This window comes from Lepidochelys olivacea, assembly GCF_965140295.1.
Source record: "Lepidochelys olivacea isolate rLepOli2 genome assembly, chromosome: 1".
NCBI classification, from domain to species: domain Eukaryota; kingdom Metazoa; phylum Chordata; order Testudines; family Cheloniidae; genus Lepidochelys; species Lepidochelys olivacea.
The window spans coordinates 6,660,676-6,674,782 of NC_140411.1; the positions used below are offsets into that span (position 1 = coordinate 6,660,676).

At 45.1% G+C, this 14,107-nt stretch overlaps 1 protein-coding gene across 1 annotated transcript; it reads left to right on the forward strand.

Annotated features, from left to right (window-relative positions):
* Window positions 1–1,419: 1,419 nt before the first annotated feature.
* LOC311514532 (olfactory receptor 51G2-like) lies at window positions 1,420–2,388 on the forward strand (the record flags this gene model as incomplete). The annotated part of the gene is made up of 1 exon (XM_084617094.1): window positions 1,420–2,388. The coding sequence occupies one exon, from the start codon at window positions 1,420–1,422 to the stop codon at window positions 2,386–2,388; it is 969 nt and encodes a 322-aa protein (XP_084473220.1).
* Window positions 2,389–14,107: the final 11,719 nt, after the last annotated feature.

A 14,107-nucleotide genomic window follows, 5' to 3' on the forward strand; every position in this document is an offset into this window, starting at 1 on the left:
CGTCCCAGCTGTGGTCTATCTAGACCCATAACCTGACTGACAGTCACTAGCACCAGACACTTAACAGGAAGGGGTGCAGTTAACCCTGCATTGGCAAATACTGAATAATCTGACCATAGTTTCTAGACAATCGGAGAGAGTGTGTAACCTCTGAAAGGGTGACTTGCACTCCCTGCATTTCCTGCAGCTTCTGGAGGCATGATGCTTGCTTGGCATATAACACCCTCTGGAGTGTCTGCTCGGATACCATAAGTAGGAAAATGGAGCTGTTTGTCTTTGCTCCAACAAAATGTAATATCAATGAGGGTTTTGCTGGCTAAGGGCCTCTTGGGCCCGTTCATGTCCCTAGGAGTTGTACATAGAACTGAGGATAGGGGTTTTCACAGTAAACTTTGCATATGGCAAAACTCCCGGTTGAGGAATGCTGCCTCTCTCCACAGGGCTGGATCTCACCCAGTGTGAGCAAAGGAGGCATCTAGAATGAAGATAGGACAGAGCTAACATTCACAGAGTTCAGAGGCTCCTTTTCTTTTCGTCCCCTTCCCCTCCAATAATAACATACATAATCATGTACAACAGCGAGGGCATCCTTGTTTACAGCTAAAACACAGCAGAGCTGGATTGTGTTCCCTGTTCGACCACAGCCTCCTTGTGTGGCTTTGGACAAGTCCCTGTCAGTCATCACTGAGTAGTTTCTATGAACGCTTCTCAGCCCATGGACCATTCACAATACACATCATTGTTCTCCTCTCACAGGATTTTTAAATAGCTAAACCATTTACTTTTTTATCATGGATCCAAGCTAAAGTGTTGAGATATGGATCCAGACTGAAATCTTGTTCCAAAATGTACGAGTGTTCTGATCCAGTGTTTTGGTTCAGGTCCACTCTGCTTTTCTTATGTTCCCTTTAATAATGAGTTCATAGAAGTCTTCATATGACAAGCTCCACCAAGGGGAGAGGGTGTGGTCTAGTCTAGTGAAGGGGCACTCTGCTGAGAGCCTGGAGACCTGAGTTCTGTCACTGATCTCCTGCGTTACCCTGAACAAGTTGCTTACCTGTTTTGTGTTTCAGTTTCCCCCTCAGTTAAATGAGGATCTACATCCTCCTTCTGATGAGTGTCAATGGGCGTTGAATCAGACCCACTGATACTTGTGCTCTTTTGTAAATCACTTTGAGATTTATAAATGAAAAGCTCTATATAAGAACAGGATATTATTAGTAATGGGATTTTATAACTGATCTGGGGATGTGTGAGTACCACCAGGGTTTTTAATCAAGGTACTGACTCCAACCTGTCTGAAGAGCGGGGGCAGAATGGGCCATATTTTCTGTCATGCTGTCACATATTTTCAATCATGTTGCTTTTAATTGTAGGGGATGTGGTTTAAGAAACTGATCAGAACCTCCCCAGTGCATCATGCCAACCTGCAATGAAAGCAACATCAGTCCTGCAAGATTCCTCCTGGCAGGCATCCCAGGGCTGGAAGCTGATGGCCCCTGGATCTCCATCCCTTTCTGTTCCATATACCTTATTGCAATTCTAGGAAACAGTCTGATTCTGTTTGTGATCAAGACAGAGCACAGTCTTCATCAGCCCATGTACATGTTCCTTTCTCTGTTGTCTGTCACTGACCTTGGCTTATCTGTTTCCACCTTGCCAACTATGCTCAGCGTCTTCCTGTTTAACACCAGAGAAATTGTCATTGATGTCTGTCTGACCCAACTTTTGTTTATTCAAACTTTCTCCATGATGGAATCATCCGTACTATTAGCCATGGCATTTGACCGCTTTGTTGCAATACGCCACCCGCTGAGATATGCTTCGACTTTAACCAGTGCAAGGATAGGAAACATAGGGCTGGCGATAATAATCAGGGCTAGTGGTCTGAATATCCCAGCTGTCATTCTTCTCAAGAGGTGGCCATACAGCAAGATTCAACCACTCTCTTATTCATATTGTTTGCATCAAGATGTGATGAAGATGGCCTGCACAGACACTACGCCCAGCAGCTTCTATGGTTTGTTTATTCTCTTTTCTTCTCTGGGATTAGACTCAGTGCTCATTGTCTTGTCTTACATCATGATCCTTCAGACTCTATTGAGTATTACGTCCTGGCAAGAGCGTCTCAAGGCTCTAAACACTTGTGTCTCCCACATCTGCGTCACCCTGCTTTTCTACACCCCGCTGATCAGTTTGTCGATGATTCAAAGGTTCAAGAAACAGGCTCTCCCTCAGAGTCAGATTCTTCTGTCTTATCTCCACCTCCTCTTCCCCCCGGTGCTCAATCCCATTGTATACAGCATGAAAACCAAAGAGATTCGTAAACGGATCATGAAGATCTTTCAAAACTATTCCACTAACAGACTCCAATGCGGGCTGTCATAAATATAAAGGGAAGGGTAAATCCTTTTAAAATCCCTCCTGGCCAGGGAAAAATCCTCTCACCTGTAAAGGGTTAAGAAGCTAAAGGTAACCTCGCTGGCACCTGACCAAAATGACCAATGAGGAGACAAGATACTTTCAAAAGCTGGGAGGAGGGAGAGAAACAAAGGTTCTGTGTGTCTGTCGGTATACTGCTTTGCTGGGGATAGACCAGGAATGGAGTCTTAGAACTTTTAGTAAGCAATCTAGCTAGGTATGTGTTAGATTATGATTTCTTTAAATGGCTGAGAAAAGAACTGTGCTGAATAGAATGTCTATTTCTGTCTGTGTGTCTTTTTTGTAACTTAAGGTTTTGCCTAGAGGGATTCTCTACATTTTGAATCTAATTACCCTGTAAGGTACCTACCATCCTAATTTTACAGGGGTGATTCCTTTACTCCTATTTACTTCTATTTCTATTAAAAGTCTTCTTGTAAGAAAACTGAATGCTTTTTCCTTGTTCTCAGATCCAAGTGTTTGGGTCTGTGGTCACCTATGCAAATTGGTGAGGATTTTTACCAAACCTTTCCCAGGAAGTGGGGTGCAAGGGTTGGGAGGATTTTGGGGGGAAAGACGTGTCCAAACTACATTTCCCAGTAAACCCAGTTAGAGTTTGGTGGTGGCAGTGGTTATTCCAAGGACAAAAGATAAAATTAATTTGTACCTTGGAGAAGTCTTAACCTAATCTGGTAAAAGTAAGCTTAGGAGGTTTTCATGCAGGTCCCCACATCTGTACCCTAGAGTTCAGAGTGTGGGAGGAACCTTGACAGGGGCACTGATTTGGTCTGTCTAATCTGTCTCTCTCAGAGCCAATATAGCCCACGGTGTCCAAGTGCCTCTGTGACTAAAAGCAACTCTTAAGGACATATTAGAAAAGTATTGAAATGGTAAACAGGGCCATTCCTCATGGATAGCTAGCAAAGCCACGGTAAATAAACTAGAGTTCTTGAAATATAGGCATATATTGTTACAGAATCAAAAGTATATACTAATTATATTTGTCTGGGTTTTTCTATATCTTACTACAAGTTCAATAGTGTGACCAAATTAGCTTGTAGATGATAAATTTCAGTTCCTGTAAGTCTTGTTTCATGACCCATTCTCTTGATTCAGAGGTCAAAAGGGGATATTACCATTTCGATGAAACTTGTGGTATAATATCATTGTCTTTATTTCTCTTTGAAGTTTGTAGTAACCTACCTGTGAACCATTTCAATGGTTAATGACCTTATGGTAATCAATGCTGCTAGTTATCAGTGTAGATGTAGGAAATAGAGATTTATTTCAAGGCAAAAATGCACATTACTTATTCTTCATCCATTCTTCAACCTGCTGTGGTCATTTGGGGACAAGAGGCTAATCAGCTGAATTTCAGCTACAAAGAGACTTTTGGGCCTGATCCTTACTATCTCAGATCTGCTTAAGCTTTGTCAGGGGATGTTCAAGTAACAAGATGGAGGACTTGTGGATTAGCCCTGCATTTCTCATGGAAGAATTTGAAAACACTCTGTATATGGACTGTCGATTGGACTATGACCTTTTCCATTAATTCCAGAAAGATTTCTACAGATCGGCAGACTCACCATTTCTGCTTAGAAACTGACCTGTGAACTGGGTTCATATCTGTATGTATAACAATCTTTTAGGACAATAACTCTCTTTCTTTTCCTTTTAAAAATATCTTAGATTTGTGAATAAGAATTGTCTGTAAGTGTGTATTTTACCTGGTGTGAAATGTGTCTGATCTCTTGAGAGTAGTAGAACTTCACAGATGGTGAATAAGATTTTATATAACCCTTAATAGATGGACTTTGCTGTGTGGGTGGGAGCCAAAGGCTAGATTGCTTAAAGAGAACGGTATTTTGGCTTCTTGGGAACCAGGAAGGTATTATAGAAGCTGTTTGGTTACTGTTTTGGTGAATCAATTATAAGAATAAGCCACCAGTTTGGGGGATTGTCTGCCCTATTCCTTGCAGTTTGTCCTGATTGAGCATTCTCTGTACAGTCCCTCCAGCAACTCCGGTCACAGCCTCCCAAAAGGAAAGATTGTATTGTTCGCCCCACAGTTGGCAAAACTGCAGTCCTGTACCCTTAAAGCTTCTCCTTCTGGAATAAAGTATTCTGTTTTGTCCAGGGAATTAGGTTGTTCAGTGGAATACATTTAAGGAAGAAGGAGTTTCAAGGGAGGAAGACTACGTTTATGCATTCCTAAACTACTTAGCAGGTTGACTTGTAAATTCTCTGAAAACTCATTCTGCACTCAGAGAGTAAGTGTTGCTGTGTTGGCTAAAGCTACACCATATTTCATAGACACAGAAGTTGAATCCCTGCTCTGAGAGGAAAACTTGACCCAACTTTAACTGTGGCTTAACTATTGATGTCACCATAATAAAATATAATTTTTCAGCATTTTTACCTTGCTCTTCATAGTAAATCATTGTGATTAATATTTACTTATTTGTTGAAATCCTTCCTTAATATGCCCTTCATTAATGAAATCTGCATACCATGAAGCCTTCTGTTAATTTGTTCTGCGCAGTCTGCCATATTCATCTTCATAGATTCAAAGTCCCTCTCTTGCTCCCTCTCTCCCTCTCCTGAGAGTGCTGATTAGTGCCCATGTCTTTTGCAGTTTGGGTACCTGTCTCAGAAGTAGACCTATCTCCAAGTTCTGGAGGCAGTGATCCAGGTAGCCAGGCCTGTTCCAGCTCCTTTGCAAGCGAGGGGGCATTTTTGTTCCAAAGTCGAATTGGAAACCCTACAACTTTTAAACAGAGAGGGCTCCAACTCAAGCACAGATGATCAACTCAGGACAGATGATCTGTAGGGCCAGAGCCAAGATAGTGGGTGCTGGCCATGTCACAAGTAACCCAGCAGCCAAGCACAATGAGCAGCTGGGGAGAGTAAGGTGGGGACATCTGCAAATGGCCCAGCACAGGGAGACGTCACTGGAGAAGAGGGCGTTGAAGGCTGGACTCAGAAGGTGGAATGTGAATCTGCTGGGAGGACAGATGCTGGCGAGAAAGGTCCTGCCACCTAGAGCCTGAGGGCGTGCGGCCACCGCCAGAGCAGGTTCCTTACCTGCAGTATCACCACAGAGCAGCCAGGGCCTGGGAACTAGGCTGGGTACATGTGAGGAGCAAACTGGGAACATTTCTTACATCCCAGAGATGGCTGTTGCTGGTGTTTCCCATGCTCACAAAGCGGGGTTCCTTATTTCCTCAAACATTTCCCATTTTTCCTTTTTTTACAGCTGCTGTTTAATATATTATATTTGCTTTGAACTTAATGTAGTGATCAGTGGGTTCGAGAAGGGTCTGGTGTGAAGAGAGTACCCAGGAGTGGGGACACCCTAACCCCTGTCCTAGGGAACACCCTAGCCCCCACGATGAGAATGGGGGTTCAGCCTCCCAGGAATCCTGGGCCCAGCTGTGTCACCATTACATGGACTCTGCCACACTGGAGAATCAAAGGGGAGTCCTTGAGGTCAGGCAGGCCTCTTGGTAAAAAGAGTGGAAGTGACTACTTGGCTCGCCAATTCCACCAAGGTAGTGCAGAAGCCAGGAAAGTTCCCCACAATAGCAGCACCATTCCCCCGCTTACATTGGGGAACTGGGACAAACTGATGGGTTGGATTTTAGTGATGTGTAAAGAGATGTGTAACTTGTGAAATCTTCATATAAATGGTGAAAGTTGAAAGGTGTAACTTTCTGTGTAAGGTGAATGTAACATCACTGCACGAGACGGCTTCCCAGAGACTGGAATCAGATAAATCCTTGTTTCTGCACTATTTTCTTATGAGGTTAGAGCAGTAAATTGGATATTGCTTATTTGGCCTCTTGAAAAATATTTCATAAGAAATAAAAGCTTGGTCAAGCAATTGACTACTGTGACAAAGCTCTGTCCTTGCCTCTGTGGGTCCCGTGTTTCCTGGCAGATTTCGCAAGCCTCAGAGGCTCACTGTGACCGTCCACATAACCCTTCTCTCTCTAGAGACAAGGGTCACAGTCTACTGAGTCATTTTCATCATAAGCCAGCAACAGAGGTGAGGAGAAGTTATCCTTCCTTGCACAGTCTCTGTTGTCTTCCAGTCTCAGTAATTAATCAGGGAGCAAAGGTGGCTGGGGGGGGAGCCCAGGCCCACCCTCTACTCCAGGTTCCAGCCCAGGGACCCCAATAGTATCAGCTATGGTAGCTGACCTTTTAGAAACATGACATGTACAATTCCCTGGGCCACTTGCCCCATAGCAGCCCTCACTTCCTCAAGCTCCACTTCACCCTTACTTCAGGGCCTCCTTCCTTGTGCCTGCTATGGTGTGCACTACTCAGCCTCTCCAACAGCGCAACTTCCTCCCACAGCTCCTGACATGCACACCCAGCTGAATAACTGGGAGGCTTTTAACTAGTTTCAGACAGCCCATGATTGGCTTCAGGTGTCACAATCAACCTAGCCTTCTCCCTGCCTTCTGGAAAGTTCTTAATTGGCCCCAGGTGTCTTAACTGACCTGGAGCAGCTTCCATTTCACTTAACCTGGTACCAGGGATTTGTTTAGCCTGGAGTTAATCTATCTATCTTCCACTACTTTTCTATAGCCATCTGGCCTTGCCAAGTCACACTACACAATGGATCAACAACCAGTATAAAACACTCCTTCCTCTCACATTCAGTGTTTACACACAACGAAGGCACACACGGAAATAATTCTTCTGAGCAAAAATGCCATTGAATTTTACAAACCTTCAGCATTAAAGAAATTAATGGAAAATTTTAGTTTTGTGTTTTTCATACTGCTCCAAAAAAAGGTTCTGGAAATGGTAAATGCTGTTTCAAAACGGCTACAATCGAAAGATTCAGATCTATGCAAAGCAGCAGGATTACCTCCCAACGCCACTTCAAAATGAGTTGAAAGAAGCAAACATTCAGCAAGTAAATTATCAGGAAAATGGGGCGGACAAATCAAGTCCGAAAAGACGTGCTTGATTAAGGCAGAAAGGCAGGGGAGCAGCTCATTTTGTGGCAGACCAGGGAGCAGAGCAGACCTGCTACCGGCAGCTCCAGGGGACATGAGCTGAGAGAAGGTAGAGTCTCCCCATGAACAACTGCCCAAAGTTCCCGCTTGAGGGAAGGGAGAAGCTGCAGGGATAGCCTGAGAGGAAATCATTCATCTCTCATATGAAAGCTGGACTTGATTGATCCCCTTTATTTGTTGTTTGGACTATCCCAGCAGGGGAGAGCCCTTGGACTGAGCTGTCCCTGGGTGGTTCGGCCAAAGCACAGAAAGAGGCAGTTGCTTCACAAGAGAGTAGGAGAATGATCTTGCTACATCAACCACCAGAAAGTGCCTTGTGGTGAGTAGGTTTCATAGGACTCTGTATTCGCAAAAAGAAAAGGAGTACTTGCGGCACCTTAGAGACTAACCAATTTATTTGAGCATAAGCTTTCGTGAGCTACAGCTCACTTCATCGGATGCATAAAGTGGAAAGTACAGTGAGGAGATTTTATAAATACACACAGACATCCTTCATTCTGCTGTACCCCAGATGGAGACCTTGGGACATTTGCAGGGCGGTGGTAGGAAGTGGCCCAAGGAGGGCCACCTTACATAGGTGGTGGGTAGAATAGGCCAGTGGAGGCTAAACCTCCCCAGCCATGCAGCCCCTGACCTGCCGCCTTTGAGAGTGCGGACACCTGGGCCATGGTGACCCCACCTGTGTTCTCCCAAAGGTCCCTTCTGCTTTTCTCCCATGGCTCTGCCCATGCTCCAACTCTTCCTGTCCCTGCTCCACCCTCCACTGAGGTCCCTGCCACCTGCCGCTTCTCACTGAGTGCCTCCTCTTCTCCTCCGAGAGACCCTGCCACCCAATGAGTCTCTCCCTCCTCCAAACCTTGAGGCCCATCACCCACCACTCACTGACTCTCCTCTTCCATGGATCCACGCTTGCCACTTGCTGCGTCCATGCTCTCCTCTACCCCATCCCCCTTGACTCTCCCACTCAACACTGACTGAGTCCCTCTTCTCCTCCACCTCCCTCCTCCATGGCCCACCAACCACCACTCACTGATTCCCTCCTGTCCTCCATGACCCCTCTTCCATGGCTCCCCCACCTGCTGCTCACCGAGTGCCTCCTCTCCTCTTGTCTACTCCCAACACCCGCTCAACCGAGGACCCCACCACTGGCCAGTGAAAAACACCAGCAAGAGTCCCACAGCTGGGTCAGGTAACAGGAGCAAGACATCAAATAAAGAGCAGAGGCATGCAAATGCCAGAAACTATTAAGTGGCACAAAGTCCAAAGAAGGAGAGAAAGAGAACTACGGACACTAGGTTAAGCAAAGTTGTGTCTCAGTCTTTCTCATTTACATTGGAATATGACAAAACATTTTTAGAGTACATTGAGAAGGTAGCTGCAGTTTTTTCCTTTCCTTGCAGACAGATTTCCAGTTTTCCAGTTGAGATACCCCTACATTCACTGAAAGTGGAATAAGAGGCTGGAAAAATAGACAATCCTCCATACACAAGCAGTGATCATAGAATCATAGAATCATAGAATATCAGGGTTGGAAGGGACCTCAGGAGGTCATCTAGTCCAACCTCCTGCTCAAAGCAGGACCAATCCCCAACTAAATCATCCCAGCCAGGGCTTTGTAAAGCCTGACCTTAAAAACCTCAAAGGAAGGTGATTCCATCACCTCCCTAGGAAAGAGATCTTGGAGTCATCATGGATTGTTCTGTCATCAGCTACCACTGAGAACAGTCTGGATACATCCTCTTTGGAACCCCCTTTCAGGTAGTTGAAAGCAGCTATCAGATCCCCTCTCATTCTTCTCTTCCGCAAACTAAACAATTCCAGTTCACTCAGCCTCTCCTCATAAGTCATGTGTTCCAGTCCCCTAATCATTTTTGTTGCCCTCCGCTGGACGCTTTCCAATTTTTCCACATCCTTCTTGTAGTGTGGGGCCCAAAACTGGACACAGTACTCCAAATGAGGCCTCACCAGTGTCGAATAGAGGGGAACGATCACGTCCCTCGATCTGCTGGCAATGCTCCTACATATACCTCCCAAAATTCCATTGGCCTTCTTGGCAACAAGGGCACACTGTTGACTCATATCCAGCTTCTCGTCCACTGTAACCCCTAGCTCCTTTTCTGGAGAACTGCTGCCGAGCCATTCGATCCCTAATCTGTAGTGGTGCATGGGATTCTTCCATCCTAAGTGCAGGACTCTGCACTTGTCCTTGGTGAACCTCATCAACATTCATCCATCCCATACTTCTTTAAGTTGCTGGCAAGAATACTGTGGGAGACCGTGTCATAAGCTTTGCTAAAGTCAAGGAACAACACGTCCACCACTTTCCCCTCATCCACAGAGCCAGTTATCTCATCATAGAAGGCAATTAGATTAGTCAGGCATGACTTGCCCTTGGTGAATCCATGCTGACTGTTCCTGATCACTTTCCTCTCCTCTAAGTGCTTCAGAATTGATTCCTTGAGGACCTGCTCCATGATTTTTCCAGGGACAGAGGCAAGGCTGACTGGCCTGTAGTTCCTAGTATCCTTCTTCTTCCCTTTTTTAAAGATGGGCACTACATTAGCCTTTTTCCAGTCATCTGGGACCTCCCCCGATCCCCATGAGTTTTCAAAGATAATGGCCAATGGCTCTGCAATCACATCCGCCAACTTCTTTAGCACTCTCGGATGCAGTGCATCCGGCCCCATGGACTTGTGCTCATCCAGCTTTTCTAAATAGTCCCGAACCACTTCTTTCTCCACAGAGGGCTGGTCACCACCTCCCCATGCTGTGCTGGCCAGTGCAGTAGTCTGGGAGCTGACCTTGTTCTTGAAGACAGAGGCAAAAAAAGCATTGAGTATATAAGCTTTTTCCACATCCTCTGTCACTAGGTTGCCTCCCTCATTCAGTAAGGGTCCCACACTTTCCTTGACTTTCTTCTTGTTGCTAACATACCTGAAGAAACCCTTCTTGTTACTCTTAACATCGCTTGCTAGCTGCAACTCCAGGTGTGATTTGGCCTTCCTGATTTCACTCCTGCATCCCTGAGCAATATTTTTATACTCTTCCCTGGTCGTTTGTCCAATCTTCCACTTCTTGTAAGCTTCTTTTTTTGTGTTCAAGATCAGCAAGGATTTCACTGTTAAGCCTAGCTGGTCGCCTGCCATATTTACTATTCTTTCTACACATTGGAATGGTTTGTCCCTGTAACCTCAATAAGGACTCCTTTCACCCTCATGTTATTCTCCCAGGGGATCCTGCCCATCAGTTCCCTGAGGGAGTCAAAATCTGCTTTTCTGAAGTCCAGGGTCCATATTCTGCTGCTCTCCTTTCTTCCCTGTGTCCGGATCCTGAATGAATCTGAAAGGTGGCATTTTTTCAATGCATTTTTTCAAAAGACGTGGGCTCTAGAGTGGCACAGTTGTCACATTCTCAGAAGACGGTGTTACATGAAACCAGAGAGTATGCTGCAAAAGCCACCGATATATTTCTTTCCCTGGCTAACCAAAGAATTCCACTGTGGGGGCAGGAGGAGAGAGAAGAATCAGCAAACTGTGGAAACTTTCTGGAACTATGGAATATGTTTTCACAGTATGATGAAGCACTCACAAAGAAAACGAAGAGTCCTTTCCATCTCCGAAGCCGCTCAACTCAGAAAGAGCTCTTCCAAGTTGCTGCTGCTGACATTGTGAAAAGCGCAATCATTCAGAAAGTCCAGGAGAATGGGTTTGTACAGTTTTTGTGGATGAAGCCCACAGTTTTAAACCAGAAGAAATGCAGTCTGCGTGAGAGACACAGAAAATCTGGAAATAAAGGGACGATTTCTAGGATTCATTGATTGCTCTGAGCGAGGGGATGCTGGTGCCATCTATCACAACGTTGAGCAGTTCTTACAAAGATCAGGGATTGCTCACTGCTGGTCAGAGCCCAGTATTATGATGACGCCACTGTCATGGCAGTTCAATGGTTCCAACAGACATTTCTTGGGCTTTTCCTGGACAATTGCTTTCAGTCCGATCCCTTTAGAGCACCAGTTCTCAAACTATGGGAGGCACGGGAATGTGTAAAGGGAGGCACAAGCTATGTGGTTCTTTTTGTAAGAGCTCCAGCTCTCAGACCCAGGCAGCTGTAACTCAGACAGAAGGGCCGTGTACACCCAGAGGAGGGCATAAAGGGACAGCTGGAGCCTCGGTCAATACAGGGTGGCAGCGGAAGCCTGGGCTGATACACCAGGTGCTGTTGGAATCTACACTAGTCCCATGAAGGGCTCTCTTGTCAACTGTGACACTTCAGATGTCCGTTGTGTGGTTCCCCCAAGTACTTAAAAACAAACTTAAAACCAGTATCAGCAGCGCGCTTACAGGGAGAAACAACTTACCTGAGAAATGGATCATTTTGTGACCATGGGAGAAAAGTGTACAACACAAGCCAAAGTGAGGGCAGCAGTGGAGGTTCCGGCAAAACACAGAATCCAAAAATATGATGAAGCTTATTTCAAACTAGGCTTAACATGGAGCGGGTCCAGCCATGCACCGAGACCTCCATGAGTTGCATGTGGCATAGTACTGGCAAAGAACAAGATGCGGCCCTACACGCTACACCAGCCCCTCGAAACAAGACACCCTATCTTAGTATCTAAACCCATTGAGTTTTTTCAGAGGATTATAAGAACATAAGAACAGCCATACTGAGTCAAACCAAAGGCCCATTTAGCTGAGTTCCCTGTCTTCTGCCAGTGGACAATATCAGTTCCTCCAGAGAGAAACAACAGAACAGGGAATCATCAAGTGATCCATCCTCTGTCACCCATTCCCAGCTTCTGGGAAACAGAGGCTAGGGACATCATCCCTGCCCATCCTGGCTAATAGCCCTTGATGGACCCAATCTCCAGGAACGTATCGAGTTCTTTTTAAAACCCTGTTAGAGTCTTGGCCTTCACAAGATCCTCTGGCAAAGAGTTTCACAGGCTCACAGTGCGTTGTGTGAGGACATACATCCTTTTGTTTGTTTTAAACCTGCTGCATATTAGTTTCATGTGCTATGTTCTTGTGTTAGGAACATAAGTACATAAGAATGGCCCTACTGGGTTAGACCAAACGTCCATCGAGCCCAGTGTCCTGTCTTCCGACAGTGGCCAGTGCCAGATGCCCCAGAGGGAATGAACAGAAGAGGAAATCATCCAGTGATCCATCCCCTGTCACTCATTCCCAGCTTCTGGCAAACAGAGGCTAGGGACACCTTCCCTGCCCATCCTGGCTAACAGCCATTGATGGACCTATCCTGCATGAATTTTTCTAGTTATTTTTTGAACTCTGTTATGGTCTTGTCCTTCACAACATCCTCTGGTAAGGCGTTCCGCGGGTTGACTATCTGTTGTGTGGCATTTTATACTATATTATAGAGTGGCATTATATATTATAATATTATATTATAGAGTGGCATTATTATATTTTCTGTCTTCTTATCAATCACTTTCCTAGTGGTTCACAACATTCTGTTAACTTTTTGGACTATTGTGGCACATTGAGCAGACGTTTTTAGACAACTCTCTACCATGACCTCAAAATCTCTTTCTTGATTGGTAACAGCTAATTTAGACCCCAACATTTTGTATGTGTAGTTGAGATTCTCTTTTCTAATGTGCTTTACTGCTGTCATTTGAATCTTTTAAAAGCCACAGAGGGGATTTTTAATTGGGGATTGGTCCTGCTTCTGAGCAGGGGGTTGGACTAGATGACCTCCTGAGGTCTCTTCCAACCCTGATATTCTATGATTCTATGACTCTATGATTCTCCTCATGACCTTGTTGTGACACTGTGCCCCATATTCTTCATAGCTGAATGATTCTGATATAATTCTGACATAATTATCAGACATTTTGTACAAGATATGTCTTGTCAGGTGTCATTGGAAAAGTTATGATTTGCTGAAAAGGATGATCCTCTTTGTGTGCATGTATCATTTTTGTATGTGGAGTTATGAATATTGACTATGTATCTGTATTTCAAATGTAGTCACACCTGGGTGATGCCCACGAGGCAAAATGCTTCCAGTCTTGACAATGGATTGTTAAGGACCTATTCAGGGTAATGAACTGGCTTTATCCCCCATCTGGTGAGCCTTCCTGAAAACCCTCCAGACTGCCTATGGCTAATCGCTGCTATGACTCAGCAGGGCATGCAAAGGAATGTGAACAGACCACATGACACTGAACTCCATTTTGGGTACCTGTATTTTTCCACAAGCTGGACTGGGAACTGTTTTTGGAACAAAGGATTCCCACTCAATGTTAATTCTATATAAGGTGGGATGTAACATCATCTAGTGGCCTCCCTCCCCACACAAGAGAACTCCTGGAAACACCTGCAAGTATTGGAATTCCACCATGATTGAAACAATTTCCATCTCACCATCAACCTCAGCCTGGAACAGTCCACACAATAGATCCACTTCCTGGACACTAAGTCACATAAACACCACCCTATACCGGAAACCAACTGACCGCTATTCCTACCTATATGTCTCCGGCTTTCACCCAGACCACACCACACTATCCATCGTCTACAGTCAAGCTCTACGATACAACCGCATTTGCTCCAACCCCTCAGACAGAAACAAACACCTACAAGATCTCTATCAAGCATTCTTAGAACTGCAATACCCACCTGCTGAAG